Source organism: Xyrauchen texanus, chromosome 33 (genome assembly GCF_025860055.1).
Source record: "Xyrauchen texanus isolate HMW12.3.18 chromosome 33, RBS_HiC_50CHRs, whole genome shotgun sequence".
Classification (NCBI taxonomy): Eukaryota; Metazoa; Chordata; class Actinopteri; order Cypriniformes; family Catostomidae; genus Xyrauchen; species Xyrauchen texanus.
This window is the reverse complement of record NC_068308.1, coordinates 32,341,104-32,362,875: the sequence shown is the minus strand read 5'-3', so window position 1 is coordinate 32,362,875 and position 21,772 is coordinate 32,341,104. Positions and strand designations below refer to the sequence as shown.

General features: G+C 36.8%; 1 protein-coding gene across 1 annotated transcript in view; it reads left to right on the top strand.

The window, feature by feature from the left end:
• The window catches only part of LOC127627260 (heparan sulfate glucosamine 3-O-sulfotransferase 3A1-like), a 52,600-nt gene extending 32,462 nt beyond the window's left edge, over nt 1–20,138 (top strand). Inside the window, exon 2 of the mRNA XM_052103600.1 lies at nt 18,587–20,138. Coding sequence (XP_051959560.1) covers nt 18,587–19,208 — 622 coding nt within the window. The 3' untranslated portion in view covers nt 19,209–20,138. The remainder of the gene's footprint in view (nt 1–18,586) is intronic.
• Nucleotides 20,139–21,772: the final 1,634 nt, after the last annotated feature.

The window sequence follows — 21,772 nt, the reverse complement described above, 5'->3', positions numbered from 1 at the left end:
GGAAATTAGAGCTTGTAAGACAGCAAAAGAATAGTGTTAACGTTTTATGTGAGTTTAGGTGTAGGTGTGGGTTCTGTGTAAATGATGTTGGTTCAGCTTTAGAGCTGTTTTGTTGCCGTGATGCACATTTGTGTGTTTTATTTTCTTTTGGCTGCGTATGAGAATCAACACAACGTGACACCGTCTTTGATGGTTGAATTGATTTCAACATGAAAAGGCCAATCACAATTCAGTATGCAAATATCACTATTCAGCAATTTTATTTTCCATCTCACATTAGCTTTTAGCATTAGCTTATGTTTGGTTTAGCTTTAGGGTAGGGAGGTAAGTTCTTTTGATTTAAAACTCGATGGAACATTAACCTTAAAAATCTCACTTGTCTGGGAGAACATTTAAAGGAATATTCCGGGTTCAATTCAAGTTAAGCTCAATCCAAAGAATGTGTGGCTTAATGTTGGATACCACAAACATTTATTTAGGCTTGTTCCTCCTTTTCCTTAAAATAAGTACATTTTCGAGAGACACTTACTATGGAAGTCAATGGGGGCCAATTTTCTAACATTAAAATACAAATTTATTTCAAAAGTATAACCACAAAATAAAGGATATGAGTGTAAACATGATTTTAGTGTTATAAAATCACTTACAATCCTTTTCTGAGTAAAGTTATAGCCAATTGTACAACTTCATTACCATGAGAAACCCCAAAACACTCAAATGACTGTACAAATGACAATTTCAACAACTTTACAGTTATAACAGAAGAATTAATGCAAGTGCTTTTATAAAATTATAAAAGCACATAAGCTTCACATTTCTGTGTTTAAAGCCTCCAAATATTGGCCACGTTCACTTTTATTGTACCCATTCACTTCCATTATAAGGACTTCACTGGAACCTCGATTTTTGTACAAATAATGTACAAAATAGTACAAATAATGAATGAGTAAAAAAACATTTTTGTGGTACTGAACATTATGCCACAAATGCTGTTGATTTAGCTTAACTTGTATTAAACCAGGAAAATTTCTTTAACTCGCTTTTAGCACCACACAGTGGACATTTCACCTCTAAAGTGTCGCAATACGTGCCATGAACCACGCAATTCAATTTTGCTAATTAATTAAATGAGATCAGGCTGTAAAAAGTTGGAATATCCTGATATAATATTTTTGAGAACTAGTACAATTTCTGATACTTTCTTTCTGATACTCGCCGATACCGAGACTGATACCTGTTTTTTTTTTAACTCCATATCAACAGATTATTTCTATTTTATCATCAAAATGGTGTTTAAATAAATACATTTTTTAAAACTTTATTAAATGAAAAACTAACATTTAATTTTCAACATAGCATTGTATTCTTTCTAAAGTGCTTATATAAGTGCTTATTTACAGAACCTCACAAAATACAGCATTAAAGTTATATATTATGTTATATTATATTATATTATATTATATTATATTATATTATATTATATTATATTATATTATATGGAGAGATGTTGCTTATATATAATATAATTACCACTGATTTATTATTATTATTATTATTACTAGTAATAGCAGTAGTAGTAGTAGTAGTAGTAGTAGTAGTACTGTGAATACCAGCTTTTGCGGTTAAATAATTTCATTAGTATAATTTGTGCACTGATTGTTTGCATAATAACATTTGTACATCAGATGGTATCGTTTTTTGTATTGGAGCATTTTTACGAGCACAAGTATGAGTACATGAGTGTGGTATCGGACCCGATTCCAATACCAGTATCTGAATCGGAACATCCCTAGTAAAACGTGTAAAGTTTACAAAATCCCAGGTTTAAATTATAGACAAAAAGTTTGCTCGCTAATGAGGAGGCCCCCTTCAGCTTCCCATCCCTCTGCCTCCCATCATTAGGGATCTAGCCTAGGGTGCCAAAATGGTCAGAAACACCCTTGTGCATATGGCTGAACTCTGTGGTGAAGCGGCTCAGACTCTGAGCCCAGGGGCTGTTCAGTCAGGTGGAGCAGAAGAGAATGTAACAGAACGCGAGGATCTCGAGACACACATTTCCAAATTGAACTCTTTTCCCGACAAAGCATTTTAAAACCCATTGCTTAATATAAGAAACACTGATGAGAGAGCAAGATGCAACGGACAAAGATTTCCACCTAAGGGGCGTTTCACACCCAACACATTTACATCCATCCACACAGTTTTCGAATTGTTTTCTAAGTTTGTATTGTGCAGGAGCGCTGTGTTTTTGAGATGCCGTGTCAATTTAAAAAGAACTTCACAAAAAATGCATCTCGAGACACCAGCATTCTGTTAAACTGTATTTGTTGGGCTGCCTCTAGCCTTTTTAGCACAAGAACGCGATCGGTCTGAAGTCATCGTCAGTACTTGGCACACATAAAAAATTTGAATGCACAGTTTTAGCATTGGAATGTGTATTATTTTCTTACATTTTCTTAAATTTAATGAATATTCAAATTTCTAATTTAAATTTGATCTAAGTAGTGAAGTCTGTGTAATGGCAAGCTGTAGCAGCACAGGGCACATTTTGAGCTTGATGCTGCTCTGTCTTACTGCAGCTTGGCACCATGACAGACAGAGCAGGATTGGAGTCTTTTGTGGTAGCAGAGCTCAAAGTATAAGAGTCTTATGGAAAGAGAGAGAGAGAGAGAAAATTGATGAGGAACAGAGACTGAGTGAGGAATCAGGCATAATCATATGAAAAGAGCTCAGAAACAGAAGAAAGCGAGTGAAAGTGAAGAGATAGGAGGGCTAATGAGAGAGCAGAAATTAAAATGGAACATATAAAGACTATAAATTACAGTAAGAGAAGAAAGTTCAAAACAACCAGAAAGGGTAGAGAAGGACTTAGAGAGAGAAGAGTGTCTGTATAATCAGCTTTGCTCTTCCACAATGTGCCTGATGGTTCATCCCTTAGCCTTCATTTTTTTCTTTATCATCCTCTCTTCCCTACTTTCTTCTCTGCCCAAACCATATTCCTCTGCCTCTGCTTCCTTCTAGCTCAGTTATTGGCCTACATAGGTCAATAAAAGTTGTGCAGACATCAAAATGCCTTTATTCTAATATAATAAATCATTAAACCTCTGACTTCTGTTTAATTAATATGACCAGGTTGACCATACACATATTCTGGGCGAGGCTTTTCCTGAAAGTTTATACTGAGTTTCTTACTCAGTAAAATAGTGCAAGAAAGCATTCGGCATGCTTTTTGTTTACTTAACAAATTAACAATGAAAGTAGGCATTCAGCGTCAACATGATCACGCAGAAAATCAACATGTTGCTTTCAAAAGTTCATGTACCCTAAAAACAACCCCATTTAGCCAAGTAACTAACAAACATCCCCCATTAGACGTTTTTGCTTCAAGTGTGAAGACACATTTCTCTCTAGCACTACTGATGACTTGGGTTCTGGTCCTGTGGGAACCAGGAAGTAATAGCGCTCACAAAAACACTGGTGAGCACGATTAGTAGGTTGCATTTTTGCTGTAAAATTACAGTTTTACACCACTGACTGTTAGGTTTAGGGTTGGGCTTTGGGTCAGGGGGTAGAGTTTACAAAATATATATTCACGTTGACTGTATTCCATCATTTACAACTAAAAATACTCTGTAGACATTTCACCTGGAGCTCAAACGTGGCCACACAGTCTGTCAGCACACAAATGCTATATCCCAATTCACATACTACTGAATTTGTCCTAGTATGCAAGATTAGGATTACTGCATCCCTCATCAGAGTACGTTGAAAATAGAATGTCAATGGTGCCTAGATGGCGTATCGTGGATTTTTTCATTATGCACCTGTGCATGCTATTTTTGGTGCTACCTAAAGCAAGATACACTATTATTATTGCTCATACTTTGGGATTTGAACAAACCCTAAACTTAAGTATTAAACTTTGGCTAAGTATTAATCCCAACCTGCACCAACTGTTCTACGAACATGAATGAAGCCTCAAATCGTGTGCCTTGTTTAAGATAGGTGTTTGTAAAGCAGTTCAATGGGAAGGAGAAGGTGAGAACCGGCTTAATATAAATCATATTTTAAAGATTAAACTTAAACAAAAGACAAAAACACACATGACGAACATGTCCGTAAACGATCTCTCTCTCCCACACCATCCTCCGCAGTCAGCCTTTATCCCTCTCAGAGGCTTGATTAGCCTGATAAGGGACCGGGTGTGTAGAATCACGACCCGGCCCCGCCCTCGGCCCTGCCACATTCCTCCCTCCTTCTCTCAGGCTGGGAAGCCCCAGGCATGATGTACACACCCCCCTCCCCTCTTTCCATGGGGAGGGGCGTGCATGCATTTGTGATAACAAATATGAAATGAAAAATATGCATTGTGACAGTAATTAAATTATTTTATGAAAAGATACTGTTGATGAAAATATGATGAGAAAAAAATAAGGAATGCTTCCCTACTTAAGCTGCGTGAGTTGATCGGGCTGAACACCGGCAAAATTTACCACTTTAAAATGTGTTAATTACCTCTCTCAGATGCATCCTACAACTTACATTTGCACATATTATTTAAAACTGACTATTTTATCCAAAATGTGTGTGTGCTATGCACATTTATGCTCAAACAATGATTTTATTGTTCCTCTCGCATCACCTGTATTGACAGCAGTTGCGAGTCGACTTTCCCGTGCGCTGCACGTGAGGAGCGCTATTTGAATGACGTGTGGAGTTGCTTCCTATGAAGGGTGTTCCAAATCTTTCTCTTATGAGGATCTATTTCAGTTAGAATGCTGCCATAGAACACAGCTGCCTATGTAGGCAGGAGACAGTGAGGCAGCTCAATAAGTTTTGGAGCAAACCCCTGGTGTTGAAGATCCAGGTGCCAGGAACCAAGTTGGTCACACACTCCGCTGGTGGTGTGTGTGACACCCATGTGTCGTGTGCTCGCATTTTTGCTTTTACACAAGCATACCCCACATTATTAGTCATTAACTCATAATTACATCACCTTTTATTACTTAGGTTTCTCCTGAGTGAATTGGAGCAAACCCATAAGCACACAGTGAAACAGTCTCTTTATTTCACAATTAAAAAAATCCAGATGATGAATGAGCCTCATGCACTGATTTTACAGCCATAGGGCATCATTTTCAGAACCACTGGGGCATATAAGACAAGCATTGAGGGCAGAATGTCTAATTTAAAGCCCTGTTACCAGAGCCATGCACAAAAGAGGAGAGTTTGAACACAGAGCAGCTTGTTCATGTCATCCTCACAGATTTTGATTTATAGTGGCTCTGATAATTTTCTCTCACTGGGAGAAACACTGCTCTGCCTCTTCTGGTCCTCTTCTCAGTATGGGAATAAGAAATGGCACAGGAACCTTTCTGTTAAGTTTTTATCTGAATATTTAGGATATAAATGAGGCACCCTGAAGCTTGTGCTTTGTTGAAAACTGATGATATCAATCAATCAATCAAATCAAATACAGTATGTTGATCCTTCTCAATTATATGCTTTTAAGAAAGTTAAAGATCTAATAAATTGCTAAAAAGTACTGTAAAAATCAAGTAGCCTATAAATAGTGAAGGAGTCATCATTGTTTTGCAGAGGTTTTCCAAGTTTCCATTTTACATTTTTTTGTCCTTATATGGTCCTTGCTAGAAGTTTTTAACAGGGCTGGAGTAGTGTCTAATCTCTTGGTCCTCAACCCTAATATCTTTAAATTACAAGCTTTTGTCTCTCTGATACCCACAACACCACACAGACCCACAAATCAGTAATACCTTTCCAGCTGCCTCCTGAGGGACCACATCCACACACCTGGAAAGAGAAAATTCTGGCACAGAATAATTGCCTCTTAATGGAGGGCTTATAGGGAAGAGGAAAAAGTGAAGAATAGGCCATTTCAAGCTAACTAATCTCTGCACAGCTCAGCAATCGAAGACATAGCTGTTATTTTTTTTTTCTGTCAGGCTTTTTTTTTCTTGCTGACTAAATAAATATCTTCCTCCACCCTAGTGTAAACCTTTTTGCTTAACCACTACATGAATGTGTATTTCCAGTACTTTTTAAAGATTTACGGCTAAAGATGCTCCTGCCACGTTTCTACGAATGGACATTTGTCGAATCAAAGTAGTCGTAAAGTGATGTCTTAAAATTTTAATCCAGTGAAGCACCTCTTTGGTCTTAAGCTGATGTTCAGGAAACCTCTCCAAAATGAGTTTGGCATCTAAGTGTCTTATTGCTCTCAAGATCCTTGAGAGAGTGTGTAAGAGAGGAAAAAAAGAGATGTGTGACGTGAGAAGCAGAACATGCAGTCTTTAAAACTAATTATGTCACTGTATGCGGCACTGACTTAAAACTCACTGTGACTCAGAAAGAAGATAGCTAGAAAGACATTAAATATTAATGCAGATGCCATGTTGAAGTGTGTTTTCAAACTCACACCAAAGCCCTAAGCATCACAGATGCACACACACGCATACCCATAAACCCAGATACACATATGCAAAATAGTGGCATTAAATCAGCTGCGAAGGAATCATTCATTCATTGTCCCCGTTTTTTGGAGAAATGAACCAAAAGTGTTTTGAAAAGTGTTTTGTTTTGCATGGCAACACTGCTAAGAATAAAGTGCAGCCGCAAAAATCAAAAACTTTACAATCAATCAGAAGTTAACCGGTTGCATTGGAAGTGTATTGAATGAATGTGCACATTTGTAATCTTACTATAGCTAACATCTTCCTGGTTTAAACTTGAAGCGTCTAAATGAGCAAACACTCTGTATCGCAAAGTCGTTCACTTCCACACAGAACTTCAATAACCTGATTTTCAGCAAATGAAGGACTACTGGGTGAATGTTAAGTCAACAAATTAATAATCAAAGCCAAGCTTATATGGTTTACAATATGTGCTATTTTTGATTATATTTTGTTATAACAATGTCTTAAAGTTTGACAGTCAATTCAAGCGAGATTGCGTATTTAATTACTTCAGCCTGATCTCATTAAAAATATGTGGCTTTGGAGACATTTTTGCAAAATTATAATATGAGGTGAAATTTCCACTGTGTGGCGCTAAAAGGATGTTTAGTTTTCTGTGAAATAGATGAGGTTTTTAAGGTTAATGTTCAATTTTTAAATAGACAAAACCTACCTCTATACCCTTAAATCATAAACCTAAATTTTACCAATAGTGTCTTAAAATGCAATCACGTCATTGTGTGGTGTGCTCATGAAACTTTTGATTAGCGTGTCGACTTGTGCACCCTTCAGAACTCGTACCCCATTTTTTTGCAACACAAGTGCAGCGCTCTATCTGTTGAGAGTGCAATTTAATTGTGGTCAAACAAGCTTGTAAAAGTAGTTGGCTATGTAATGTAAGTCATGCACTAAAGTAAAAGTGTTTTGATGACATAGCATTGTGTGAGGAAAAAGGCGAAAAGTAAGAGTTTATGAACTGATAATCTGCAGTTTTACTTGTGATTTGTGTGAAAGAATATAAAATCATTGTTGTAGTTGTAGGGCCTCTAGTGATAATTTCACCAGGAAAGTTCCGCGACATCAGCCATCACATTCCAGGGCACACACACTAATAGTAAACTATCTCTGCCTCTTCCTCTGCAGTAACCCCTGCTGTTTGGTATGTTTCTGCAACTACAGCGGGGTGAAGGATCAGGACTATAAATCCACAAATGTCTTCACCTACACTCAGCTCATTTCAAGCATTCACGTTTCAGTCCACAGCCCAGTTTAGCTGCCAAGAGGATCAGGAGCAGTCAGGGTATTCCCTCAAAGCAAATGCTACATTGAACATTTTCCATCTCAGAAGGCTGTAAGAGGGACAGACAATGTTCTGTGTGTGTGTAGACTGGTGGAATGTAAAACCTGTTCATCTGCTGATGGCTGTGAGTGAGTTTTCTCTATTCCACTCCATCTTTCTCCAAAGTTAGAGAGGTTGAATAATTTAAAAGAAGGGTGCCTCAGAGATACAGCTTATTTTTCCTCTCTTACACAATAAACTTGGGAGTTACTTAAAGACTAAAGAGAGAGAGAGAGAGAGAGAGCCTTGTAGATTTTAAAATCCCTCTGATAAATTTATAAGAAACAGACTGTAAAGCTAACTCTATAAAATTTTTACGAAATGGTGCCAATGTAGTTGGAATAGAAAAATATAAAAAGAAAATGAAGAAAAACACAATTTATTGACTGCAATATCTCCCTATCTCCCATTAGCAGTTGCTGAGATGAGACGGGAGACATAGGTTCTATTTGCAGGCTTTAAAGAGCACCTATTATGTTTTAAACATGCCTAATTTTGTTTTAAAGTACTCATAGATTTATATGCATCCAAGATCAAAAAACACTTTAATTTGCTCTTAATTTAAACTGCAGCATTACCTTTTTTCCCAGTGTCAAAAACGACTCGTTCAATAATCTGTTCTAAAGCATTCATTCTAAACTCCTCCTTTCAGAAAGCCTGCTCTGCTCTGATTGGTCAGATGTCCCCTGTCTGTTGTGATTGGTCTACCGCTTAGTGTAGTGTTTGAGGGTGGGTCAAAGCTGTTAGCGAGCAGCCAATGAAGACCAGAGACGGGGTTTTTTGTTACCAAATTACATAGGCTAGTACAGGAAGTAAGTCTGGAATTACAAACGACTCGTTTCTGGTGTTCAGAATCGGTTCTTTCTTTTGGGAGTCAATAACTCCATTTGTTGTGCACTTTGATTTTTTAAACTTTGCAGACATTTATTTGTACATTCACAAACAGTTATATAACACACTACATGAAAGGTAATATTTGAAAACCATAATAAGTGCTCTTTAATAAAAAATTATGACAGTCAAACAAACAAACAGGAACTCAAAACAACAATACGCAAGAACTGACAAAGGAATGAACAAAACTAGAGGTCATTTATACATATAAGGGCTAATGAGGGAATGGAGAACAGGTGAGAACAATAAGGAACAGATGGCAGTGATGAGTGCAGTGCATACTGGGTAAAGCAGTCCAGGGGAAACAATTAATAATAAGAGTCCTAGAAAACACAAGGGAGACAGACTGTGACACCCTCCCCCACTTAATGTGGAAAGAAAATACGTATTTGTCAAGTTAAATAAATAGTGAATATTGTTTACTTTTATTTAAGTGCTTTGTTGTTTACTCTTTGTTTCTGATGTACTGAGAGATCTTCCGGGTTCCCCCATTGTTTGCAAAGGCTTACAGTGAAAACGTTCAGCAGAAGTTTACTGTTGGCAATCATTTTCCCTGGGTCTGCCCCAGATTGAATGTGGTTTTAATAAAGTACAGTGTGTATGTGTATGTGTGTGTGTGTGTGTGTGTGTGTGTGTGTGTGTGTGTGTGTGTGTGTGTGTCAGGTCTGGAAACTTTGCTCAAATGCCTTATTAAATTATTGGATTACGGCAGGAGTTTAGATCACTGAGTGAATTCATACCATAAGGTACTGGTGAAAAGCGTGTGTGTGTGTCTGTACATTCTTGAATATGTTATGGAATGAGGCATTTGTTTAAACTTTCATCTCCCTTATTTAGTCTGAATTAGAAATATGTCCCTGTAGTTTTGCCCAGTTTTCTGAAACGAAATACAGGAAATTTCCCCTCAGAACCTGCAGCTATGCTCAATGAATCTAGAGCTTTAATACTAATTTAACACTCTGCTTTATTCATAACTAAAATGAATCACCTTATTTTCTGGAAGGCTATGTTTTGTAATTTTGTGTAGTAAAAGAAAACAGATCATATTGTTTTTTCAGTTGCAAAACATATGTTATGGGCTATAGGATATTATTTATTTTTGTATGCACATGCACAATTGATTTTCGTGACATTTTTCAGTTAGGTTTAGGTTTAATTTGTGGGGTAGGGAGGTAGATTTTTTTATTTAAAACTCAGTAAAGCATTATCCTTAAAAACATAATCTGTTTGGGAGGCGATTTAACTCACTTTAACCACAGAGTAAACATTTCAAATCAGAATTGCCTTTATATGTGTAATGATCCACGTAATGTAATTTTGAAAACATTTTGCTCCAGTAAAGTAATTTTCTAAACTTGAGAAGCACGTTATTTAGGTTAGCATAAAACTTTAAATTTGCAACTTTTTCCATTTGAAAAACTGTATATAAACCTGTTTTACGGGATGTACGGACAATGTTACATAAGGAACATTTTGTTTTAATATTGTGAGAACTTTTATTGACATAAGGATGTTACAATAAGGTATTTTTTAGCAAAGTTTGATCCTAACCTTTACATAATGTCAGCCAAAGTTGGAAAGTTGTCTGCAAGGTGGTAGTTAGAAAATTATAATTTTAGATCAATTTATGATGTGGGAAGAAAGACGAGTGATATAAGAGGAATGAAACAAGCAATAATAACAAGTTATAGTCAGTTAAGCTGTCAATGCAAAAAACATCTGACTGCAGAATAATGCAATTGACAAATCAGAATAAAGCATTCCAGAGAAACATTTAAAAATATACAATATATTAATTACTATACTAAGTGGGCACACTCTTTCAAAAAATATGCATTTCTTAAAACGTTTCTGTTTTCATAGCATGACGCACAAGCTAGTAGAGCACAACTGTGGCATCCTAAATCATTCTAAATCATGAACCAAACCAACCAGCTCCGAGGTGAATCACAACATTACAAACTTTTTTTTTTTAAGCAAATTAGTATTAGAATATCAGACAAAAAGACGAAGGTACAAGACCATGTACTTAAGGGAATGACAGAAGGAACTACAATTCAATGAAGCATTGCGAATTATGTAATTAAACAATGGAAAAATATAAAACTATTGATTTAAAGTTGTTGATTATAAGTATAGAATACATTTATTTAAATTATATTGCAAAATATTTAGATACATCCAAATATATAAGTAGTTCTTCAACAGGAATTCCACTATTAAATGTGAGTTTTGTTTATGAATACATTTTAAATAATGCGGCCAGTGGCTTCAAGATTTACGACCTTAGAGCTCACTGCGTGTCTGTTGTTATAAGTTATAACTTTTGGTTAATAATCAATTCCTCCATGGAAAAAAATTATGGGATTTTTTTCTTCTGGAACCAGACACTCAGTGCTCTATTAATACACAATGTACATAAATGTCACTCTTTTCCTGGAATGAAAGACAAAATGTTTGCTGAAAATCATGGTGAAAGAGCACTTATTAGTTGATAAACACAATTTCCACCTCTTTGAAAAATTATCAGGACCCAAAACTGTGTATACAGCTTATTACAAAAGCTCACACACTCTCAAACACACACCCACACAATACAGTTAATTACAATCCTTATGCTTTGACCTCTCACAACAGCCAGAGCCTAGTTGATGGTTGAGTGATCTCAGAGTGGGAAAAACAGACTGTCTCATTCACTTGCTCTGCTGTCCATTAGCAGTAATTAGTACTCACATAACTGTCTGAAGCAAGAACCTCAATCAGCTTCAGGACAGGTCAGGAGGACTATCGCAGCTATGTACAGTACCTGCTGGCTGAAGGGGTCATTAAGCCAGACACTTGTATTTAAGCTGAGTTACTTCCAAACACAGACTCACACACAACATGTTGACAATGGCTGTAAATTAAAGACACACTCCTTTGAACTCCTTTGTAATTCATCAGCGGGAAAAATTACGCTTTAGGAATGTGGTTAGAAAGAACGAGAGAGAGAGAGAAAGAGACTCTCTGGCCAAAGGGCAGAAATATTGAGCCAATTAGATGACGATTATCTGCTCTAGATAGATAGATTTATGTGCGCTTTACCTCTCTACAGGGACACATGAATCTCTGACGGTGTGACCCATGTGGCCTTGTGCCTTTTGTGATTACCACCCGTTTGACTCTTTGTGTCCTCCATCTCTCCCTGTATGCTACAGCAGGGAGATGTAAATCTAGTCTGATTTAAAGAGAGTTGCTTGGCAGTAGTTCATTTGCATAAAACACAAATGGGACAGAATGCTTCAAGAAAAGGTTGAATGAATTTGACTGTTTTGAGCTGTTTGCTTGGTGTTTTTCTCAAAATTTATTGTGTTGCTTTTTAAAGCTTTTGAACTGAAATTTTAAGTGAAGTATGTTCACTAGCGTCACCAAACAGAATTGCCAAAATAATGATTGTTTTCAAACAGGTTTCCCAAACAATCCCCCTGTCTCTCATTAGTCAAACAAAATGATAGTCACACCCCAAACTCATATCATTGGTTGAGTCCATTTTACTCACAAGTTTGGTTTTGAACAATATAAGGGTGAGTAATTGATGACAGAATTTTCATTTTTGGATAAACTATCCCTTTAACAAAAAGAAAAAATACATGCTTCAACTTTAATGAACAGTTATAAAATGTTATTCTTTAAAGGGGTCATGACAGACAAACTTCCACCTAAATACAAAAAAAGCATTTATTTAAATCAAGCTTCAAAACAGCTTATTTAGATTTTCTCTACTTTGTGACGTCACACTGATGAATAAATCAGCACATGGCTGCCTCTACAGCAAGATATCAATGCCTACTTTAACATGATCGCACCTTGGCCTGCCCACTGGTGCTCAACCAGAAAAGTGAAGGGGAGAAAATAAGACAAATGGTCTACTATTCCTTGACTCCAAAGGGGACTCACACAGGACACCTTTTTGTGCTCATCTGGACTATTGTGAAAAGTTTGTCTACATAAAGATGCAATATACAAACTGCTTTGACCGTTATCATATAAAAGACGCAATCTGAAATTGCAATTCTTAAAATGAGACCCCGTTCTGCGTCTTACAAAATCTGTGATATGTTTAACTGTTGGTCTATGTTAACATGCACTAGATGGACATCATTGAGCGGTTTGATACAGTGATGTGCGCTGCCACCGAGTTTTAAGGTCTGCTTCATTCCATTGCTGCCACTTGCCTGGAGAACTGCATCTCATCTAGAAAAGAAGATGATGTGAGATGTCATGTCCGTGAGGACCATCGTCTGTGCTTTTGCCTCTGTTGAAGCATCCCAACATCAGGAAATAGTGACCAAAATGTAATAATAAGTTCCTGATCACATCAATGCAGGATGAAATGTGTGTGTGCATGTTTCACTGTGCATTGTATTATGTGTGTTCAGCACATTTCAGTGTGGATTGAATAGTTTGGTCTCATAGGCGTACAATCAAACCAGTGCGATTTGCATTCATGATGCTGTTTACCAGCAAAAAAGGGACTGAATTGGTTGTCAAAATGAACCAGCTGCTCAAATAGTCTTTTCAACATCGCAAAATCTTTATTTTATGTCACAAACATTCAAAGAATCAGTAAATAAAGTTTAAAGCCATTACCGTCAGTGTTGATTGTTTTGATGCAGCGATGCAGCCATTTTTCAAACAAAGAACATACAAACTAGTCAGTCCACTCAAGCCTTTTCCCATTCCATCCGTCACTCATTCTAACAACTTCCGGTGCTGGGAAAGTGGAAGGGCTAGGTTTTTAGAACCTTCTTTGCTTCTATGGTGAACTCAGAATCCCATGCTGCATTGCAATGTAAACAATATGGCGGCAGGCATAGCTGGCAAGCACATTCGCCATCGCATCACATCTATCATAATCAATCATTATACATCTAAAAACCACATTATATGTTTGATTATATATAGTCTGAACTTCAGTACACCTGCTGTGGTATAATCTGTCCTCCAATGCATCTGCTGTGAAGTATAAGGTAATATATATATTTTTAATCACTGCGTGCATTAAAGAACTCACGCTGGGGTGTTCGTCAGTACAGGAGAAACTCATGTGTGAAAAGGTTACAAACACAATTGGAACCGACCGCAAAACCTTAAGTAACCAATTCCCCTATGAATGTTTCAGAATCATATGTCATGACTGTTTGATATTTATAGTTTATGGCTCTGCTGTGCTTGAGTGAACAATTTAATATATTTAAGTTATAAAAAAAGTAAGTTTAATTGGCTTAATTTTGTGCATGGATTTCATTGCAAGATACCGTTTATATGTTAGTTGCTTTGTTTAAAGTTCATTGTTTAAATGCAAGACAAATCACTTGGCTATTATTCTTTGCATTTGGATTGTTGTACATGTCGGACCCTGAAATGAACCGGATGTGTTTAATGGCTGAGGCTTTCTGCCTGTATTAAATGCCTGAATGTGTGTACAGGGAGTCATATTCGTACAGCATGAAGAAGACATCAAACGCTGCTCTGAAAGGGCTATAAATCAAATGTGCTTGAAAGCAAAGCTACTTCAAGTGTTACATCATTTGCACTGCCAATAAATATCTGTTAGACAAAGCCACACTTTCCCTTGCCAGGGGATGGAGGAAAATATTCTTTCACCAGCATACTCCCTTTTATACGGTTCCTATGAGATCAAAAGTTGTGAAAGCTGTCCGTCATATGTTCTCTTTTCTTTCTCCCTCTGTCTTCCCAAGTCTCCCTACATTTCCTCTGTCTTGCTGATATGTTTGAGACTCACAAACACGCAAGAATTTGTTTAACTTTTAAACTCTCTGAGGCTTGTAATATGTCTGAGAAATGGCCTTGTGATGTGACAGAAAGAAGATGTATCCATGACTGCTGGTCTATTTCAAACAATCACATCCTGAGAGAAGATTACACATTGTTTGTACTCATAAAAGGAAGGTTTTGATGAGCATCTGTGTTAAATATGTCATAAACACTATGTGAGCACAGAAAATATTTTGAGATTGAGAAAAAAAGAAATATTTTGAAAATGTTTGATAAAAAATTGTCATGATTTGATGAACTTCATGTTGTTCCAAACCCATAAGACTTTTCTTCTTTGGAACACCAAAGGAAATTAAAGATAATCATAGTTAATGGGGATAGATGTTGTCGAGTTCCAAAAATAACAAAAAAGAACCATAATTTAAGTACCATAAAAGTAGTTCATACAACTATTTATAAAGTCTTCTGAATTACCACTCGAACCATTTTACACATTTAAGAGTTAAAACAGGACAACAACAAAAAAAAATCAATCTTGTATTTGTTAAAAATTCCTTTGGATTATCCACAGTATTGGATAAATAAATAAGTTTAAAAAAGTTATTATTATTTTTTATAATGTATTTTAGCAATGCTAGGGTGTTTACTAGTGCATTGCAATTTGGTTGCTAGGGCATTACATATTGGTTGCAAGATAGTTGCTTACTTGCCCTGGTTAAAATAGATCATCCCCAAGTCTCACTGATATCATGATCCCTATATATGTGTAGGGACCTTTTCAATGGAAGTCTATGGAATTTTGTCGCTAATTTATCATCCAGCAGGCAGACGTTTGTATACTGAAAAAAAAAAATCTGTTTTTATTTTCAAAGTGAAACATTTGTATGTATTCTAAATATCAACTTGTTTTACTTCAAATGAAAGGGTTGATCTACTGTAGAGGAATAGTACCACTGATATAACGGCTGCAGTATTTCCAGATTAAATGCTATTCTAAAAAGCTTGTGTTTAGTGTTAAAAACAAGCATATGGCAATGTTTATGTTTATAATGAGAAGGAAGGTGTGCTGCATATCTACTGTACTCTACCAGGTCTTTTTTGACCTGAACAAAGTGGATGTTTAGAATACTCTCCAAAACAGAAGAGTTAAACAAATTCAGGGTGTTTAAGGAATTCTGAATTATTCTTGTTCTGAATCAGAACCTGGACATAATCAGAACATATAAAAATAGCACAAATATTGCATTTGCAACAAGCAAGATGCATCTTATTAAATATGAATGGTGTCTTTGGACCGTACATTTGTTGTGCTTGAAGGTTGTCCCCATTGTCCCTATGACCTGTACGAAATGTTGCTGCCACATCAGCATGAGGTCGGGCCCACCTGGCTGCTGGTTGTCTACCCATCAATAATTACTTTTACAGCCTCACTGTGATCTCCGAGTACAGGTGAAGCTCACGTTCTTTGCTCTGCAGTAAGATATGCGACAAGTCAATCAGCAGCTTGTGGTATTCACTTGAGTGAGATTGTCTATCAGCCCAGCTGCATAGCAAGTAAATGCTTGTCTACAACTACTGAGAACTCCCAAAGTCACTGGACTCACATTCTCATTAAAGGCCATGAATTTGTGTTGGCATTCGACAAGAAATACAATTGCCATGAAAAAGAGGAACCTTTTTGAGAATGACTTGAAGGGCCCACTAAATTTGCGGACCCCAGCCCACTAAAGCTATTTCAGCCTATAAACTGCCACCAGGGTTAGGGGAGGCAATTTTTTCAGAGTCTAAACCCCCCGGTGGAGGAAGATAAATAATTGAGGGCTGCATTCTGCACTTGGGCTGATTTTAAAGTGAACAGGCCTTATGAGGCTCTAAATGGTGGAGTGCAGTACTGTAAATCATTAATCCACTGCTTTTATCCTCTTTGGTTCAGGTCACTGTCCTAAAGGCACTGGAAAGCGGTGGAAAAAGAGAGTGAGGGAGTGAGTGTGACAGAGACTGTCATGGACAAATAGATTAGACTCTTTCCTCTTTAAGATCTGACAGAGTTAGAATGCAAAGCAAAAGAGCCTTAGAGATGAAGGGTAGAATTCGGGGAAAACCGCAAGCCAAATATTATGGCTGCACCCGCTGGCTAGCTGGAGTTTTTGCTGCTTGTAGTGGAGACTAAATGTTCAACTGTTTTTCTTTAGAGAACATTGGGACTTGGGAAGATAATTTTCTCTTTATCATGAACACTAGCATGACAATACTTGCTTTTTAATTTTATGAGCAAAAGTAAAAAACATGTCAGTTTTTGTTCTTATAATAAAGTAGTATTTAAATTCACAACAGTGCCCATCACTTTTTCAGCCTTCTTGGTTCCGGTGGTATTTTTACATATATTTTTGTCCATAGAGATTTCAGAAAGTCCTTCATAAAGGATTTCTAAGCCATACACCAAACCAACCAGTTCCGTGGTGAATCAAAACATATATATTTTTTTTATTTGAAGCAAAAGTGTATTTGAAAATCAGACAAAAAGACAAAGACACAAGACGTATCTGTCATGAGGGCATGAACTACAATCCCATAAAACATTGCGAATGACATAATTGAATTTAAGGTTTAAATTTATCCTTAAAAATCAGTTCACCTATTTAAAATAAATAATGGTATTTTTACTTCTTTACTACTTTAGAGTTGCACTCCATTTCATTCCCAACAAAGATTCAAACAACCAAAGGCTTAAAATAACTTTTGGTTTCAGGAGACAATATGTTTTTGGCTATAATATAAAATAAACAATGTGAAGGGGACAAGCACAACAACTCACTCTCTCACAGTAGAGATGGCTGAACATCCAAATGCAAAAGAGTTTTGGGGCGCATTGCTGGATATCAATCTGGGACAAAAGTATGAAAGTGTGAAAAGTAAAAGATGCTAGAACAGCTTGCAAATCAAATATTCTGATATTGTGTTCCAAATTTTGGTAATAATGTGAAAGCAGGCATTTCCACTTAAACAAGGCATTTCCATAAGGCTTAGTGACCTTATATACATTCATAGATCGATATTTATTCTTACAATTAATGTTTCTGGTTAATACAAGTTAAACTTTATTGACAGTATTTGTCACATAATGATAAGTATTAAAGAAAATCATTTTGACTCATCCCTCTTTATCTAAAGAAAAATAAGTGCATTCATGCAAACAATTAAAGTAAATAGGTACAATACACAAAACATTAACTACACACTGTTTCAAAAGTACAGTACAGCTGCAATACCTAAATATAATATGTGTTTACTTTGCTCTAGTGTGATAAAATTGCTTACGTTGTCTGTGTAAAATATCCAGTGTTTCAACTTCGTTGTCTTTGCACCGGAGCACCGGTAATCTCTGCTGTCATAAATCCAGTTATCTTTTTTGCTTCAAGTCTTTAAACTGGAAGATTGAAATGGCAAATAAATAAATAACCACATTACCCTTAACAGTAAGCATAATACTGTAAGTGCTATTATTGTTTTCAATGGTGTGCAACATGTACATATCTATTAACATCTAAAAATTTAGGTTTGGGGTTTTGTGACCCTTTAATAATTATACTCTTTTTTTTGATAAATGACCAATAGTCCAAGAGGAACCAATCATGGGTCGAGATCTGAACAGCGGTTAACTCATTTTTGACGTCTGTTGTAGATGGTTGGCAGAAAAGATGTTGATTTTGGCATGCTAATAATTTGTCTTTGGTGGAGCTCTTCAAATCTGCCTAAACATAAATATCTAAGAAGCAAAGACAGAGTCAAAATAGGAAGTATTTGGGGTCATGTGATGCTGGGGCCATTGGTCGATGGTTTAATGGAATCTTGGTAAAAGATTTCAGAAAAGAAATCTCACTTTCAGAGATGAAAATAGGTTGACATTTAAGAACAATTTTGAGTGTTAGATGCTGTTTTGAATCTAGAGCACAAAGCTTGGTTCAGTATGATGCTGTGGCACATAACAGGTCAAAAGTACAAGTATTAAATCATGGACAAACAAGACTGATTCAGTATTATCAGAATGGCTGATGTACCTCCAAACTTATTTATATGTATTTCTGTCTGTCTTTCTTTACAGAGACCTGATGCCTAAGACTCTGGAGGGCCAAATCACCATGGAAAAAACACCAAGCTACTTTGTGACCCATGAGGCTCCAGCTCGGATCTATGCCATGTCCTGTGACACCAAGCTGATTGTAGTGGTCCGGGACCCCGTCACACGAGCCATTTCCGACTACACACAAACATTGTCCAAGAAGCCTGACATTCCCTCTTTTGGGAGCCTTACGTTCAAAAACAAGTCTACAGGGTTGATAGACACCTCATGGAGTGCCATTCAGATTGGCATCTATGCTAAGCACCTGCACAACTGGCTGCAGTTCTTCCCCATGGGTCAGATTCTGTTTGTGAATGGAGAACGATTGATTAGTGACCCAGCCGGAGAGCTGGGCCGTGTGCAGGACTTCCTGGGTCTCAAGAGGATCATCACAGACAAACACTTCTACTTCAACCAGACCAAGGGCTTTCCTTGTCTCAAGAAGGCTGAGGGCAGCAGCAAGCCCCATTGCCTGGGCAAAACCAAAGGGAGGACTCACCCAAACATTCACCCAGAGGTAGTGCAGAGACTTAGAGACTTCTACAGGCCGTTTAACATGAAGTTCTACCAGATGACAGGCAGCAAATTTGGCTGGGATGATTGACAACAGTTTATGTTGAACAATGGGGTTAGACTATAGAGAAAGACCCTTGATTAAAGGATCTCCTCACTATGATCACACCAGCAACAGGAATAGGTACTATTTCCTGTCTCTGCAAAATACCAAAAAGTTGTCCAATCTGGCTATGGAGAAATTATAGAAAACGTGTGCACATCCAACCCAAGTTGTATACTGATGCAGGACACAATGCAACTAATGTAGAAAAAACTAACTTTGTTGGATAAACTGATTATTTGCAGGTCTGACAACGGCTAAGACCAGCAAACCAGCTTAGGCCTTTTTCAGCATGGAAAAACCACACACTCTTATTATTATTAGTCCAAATTTTATTAAAATATTGTGACATTTCATCCACTTAGGTCTTCATCAAGCAAAAATATGAAGATAAAAGTTGTTGCGTCATTGGGATTAAAACGTATTTGTTTAATACAATTTTGAGGAATAATAACAGTTTATGCTGAGATTTTCCAGTCTTGTTATGGCTATATTTGTAATTTCAACAGCCTTGTGTTGCCTGAGGCCCTGGAGAGAAGTAATGCTTACTCAAAGCACAGTGCTTTCTTGTAACATAAAAGCTGGGACTAAGCAACAATGCTCAGTGGGACTGTGAACTGTGAAATATCCACTGTGTGTCTGGGGTTTGGAGATCAAACCAGTCCTCCTGCCATATTTAATGTAGAGAAAGACTAGCTGCTTTAACACTCACTGAGCACTTTATTAGGAACACTATGGTCCCAGTAAAGTGTCCGATGTGGTCTTCTGCTGTTGTAGCCCATCTTCCTCAAGGTTCGACGTGCTGTGCATTCTGAGATGCTATTCTGCTCACTACATTTGTGTACAGAGTGGTTATCCAAGGTTTGTTTTTTGTGGCACCATTCTGAGTAAACTCTAGAGACTGTTGTGCATGACAATTTCAGGAGATCAGCAGTTACAAAAATACTCAAACCAGCCTGTCTGGCACCAACAATCATGCCACAGTCGAAATAATTTAAATAATTATTTCCCCATTCTGATGGTTGATGTGAACATTAAATGAAGCTTCTGAACCATATCTGCATGATTTCTGCATCATTGCACTGCTGCCACACAATTGGCTGATTATATAATCAAATGAATTGAAGTTGTACATGTATTCCTAATAAAGTGCTCAGGTGAGTGTACCTTTACAATTATTTTGAAGAAAATATTAAATAAGTGTATTTTTTGGAGATTTCTTTATTTTAAATATGTACACATATACAGTTTATCTATTTTGAATAATCTTCACTAATACCTCTCTTCACTTTTTTGGTGTGTGGCTGGTGGGTGAAATTCTTTTATATTTTGAACCTTGTAACACAAAAGCCTTTTCTAAAACTTTTAATTTTGTATGAATATAATATAAATGTACACACTCAAGATGTTTCTTTCATGATTTTTGGAGATATTTTAGTTGGCAGACAAGATAAAATATAAAAAACAATTATGTCAATGGATCAAAGACTGGAATAGGGCCCCCAATTTGGTAAACATACAGAATATTAAGTCACTTTCCTTCAGGTTTGTGTTTTAAAGGGGCTGGACTATCTTTTTTTTTTCAAACCAATTGAAGACGGTGAGTTTTTGGGAATTCTGTTTGAAATCAGTCTTTATTTTTGCATTTCCATTTGGAGATTCTACAGTATAGTGGTGCAGAAATTACACACTTCCCCTTTAAGTCCAGAGGGAGCAAATTCAAATCTTTCTTTGCAATATTATCAGTCATGTTATGCAGTTAAATGTATGTTTATTTAATTGTAATTATGGATTTTATAAAAGCAAATTTTTAATAAAATGAAAAACATGTTTTTAAAAAATAATATTGACTTTATTTGAAATCCTACATCAATATGAACTTAAAATGCAGAGTGCGTCAGTAATATTATCTCCCGCATTATTTACTTAGCTCTTAGTTAATGCAACATAAATGAAATTATTACACAATAATCAAATGTAGAGTGCACTGTGGCTCCAGCAGGGCTTAAGACCATGATGCAGACAAGCAGTCCTCATCCCAGTACTTCCCAGACCCTGGCTGCACTCCTGTCTGTCCCACTTAATTCAGTCTCATTGTCTTAGCTTATCTCTGTGCCTCCTTTATGCCAGGCGGTTGCAGGATGCTCCAGGGGCACCAGACGATGCTCCTTATTGTGAGCGTATTATTTTCTGGATTCTTGGATTTCTTGTGCATAAGCCTTTTGGGCGCTTGGTTTTCAGTGGGTGCAGAGGCTAATTTGGCTGGCTAACAGTTGTCTGTTTAGCTCCACTGGAAACTGATGGAACAAAGTGGATATTTGGATGATTCACAAGCACTGGCAACCACAGCAACTGCTTGGAGGAATTGTATTTTTAACCCACCCTTATCTCTCTCTCTTGCCCCTCTCATTCTCAATCCTTACTTTTTTAAGTTTATCACTCGCAACTGTCTCTGCTGTAAGGCAGCATCTACCACTAGCTCTCCAGTAATCTGTTTCTTTCTCTTTCCTTGGCTTTCTATTTGTTTTTAATTTCATATGGAATCTGTCCAT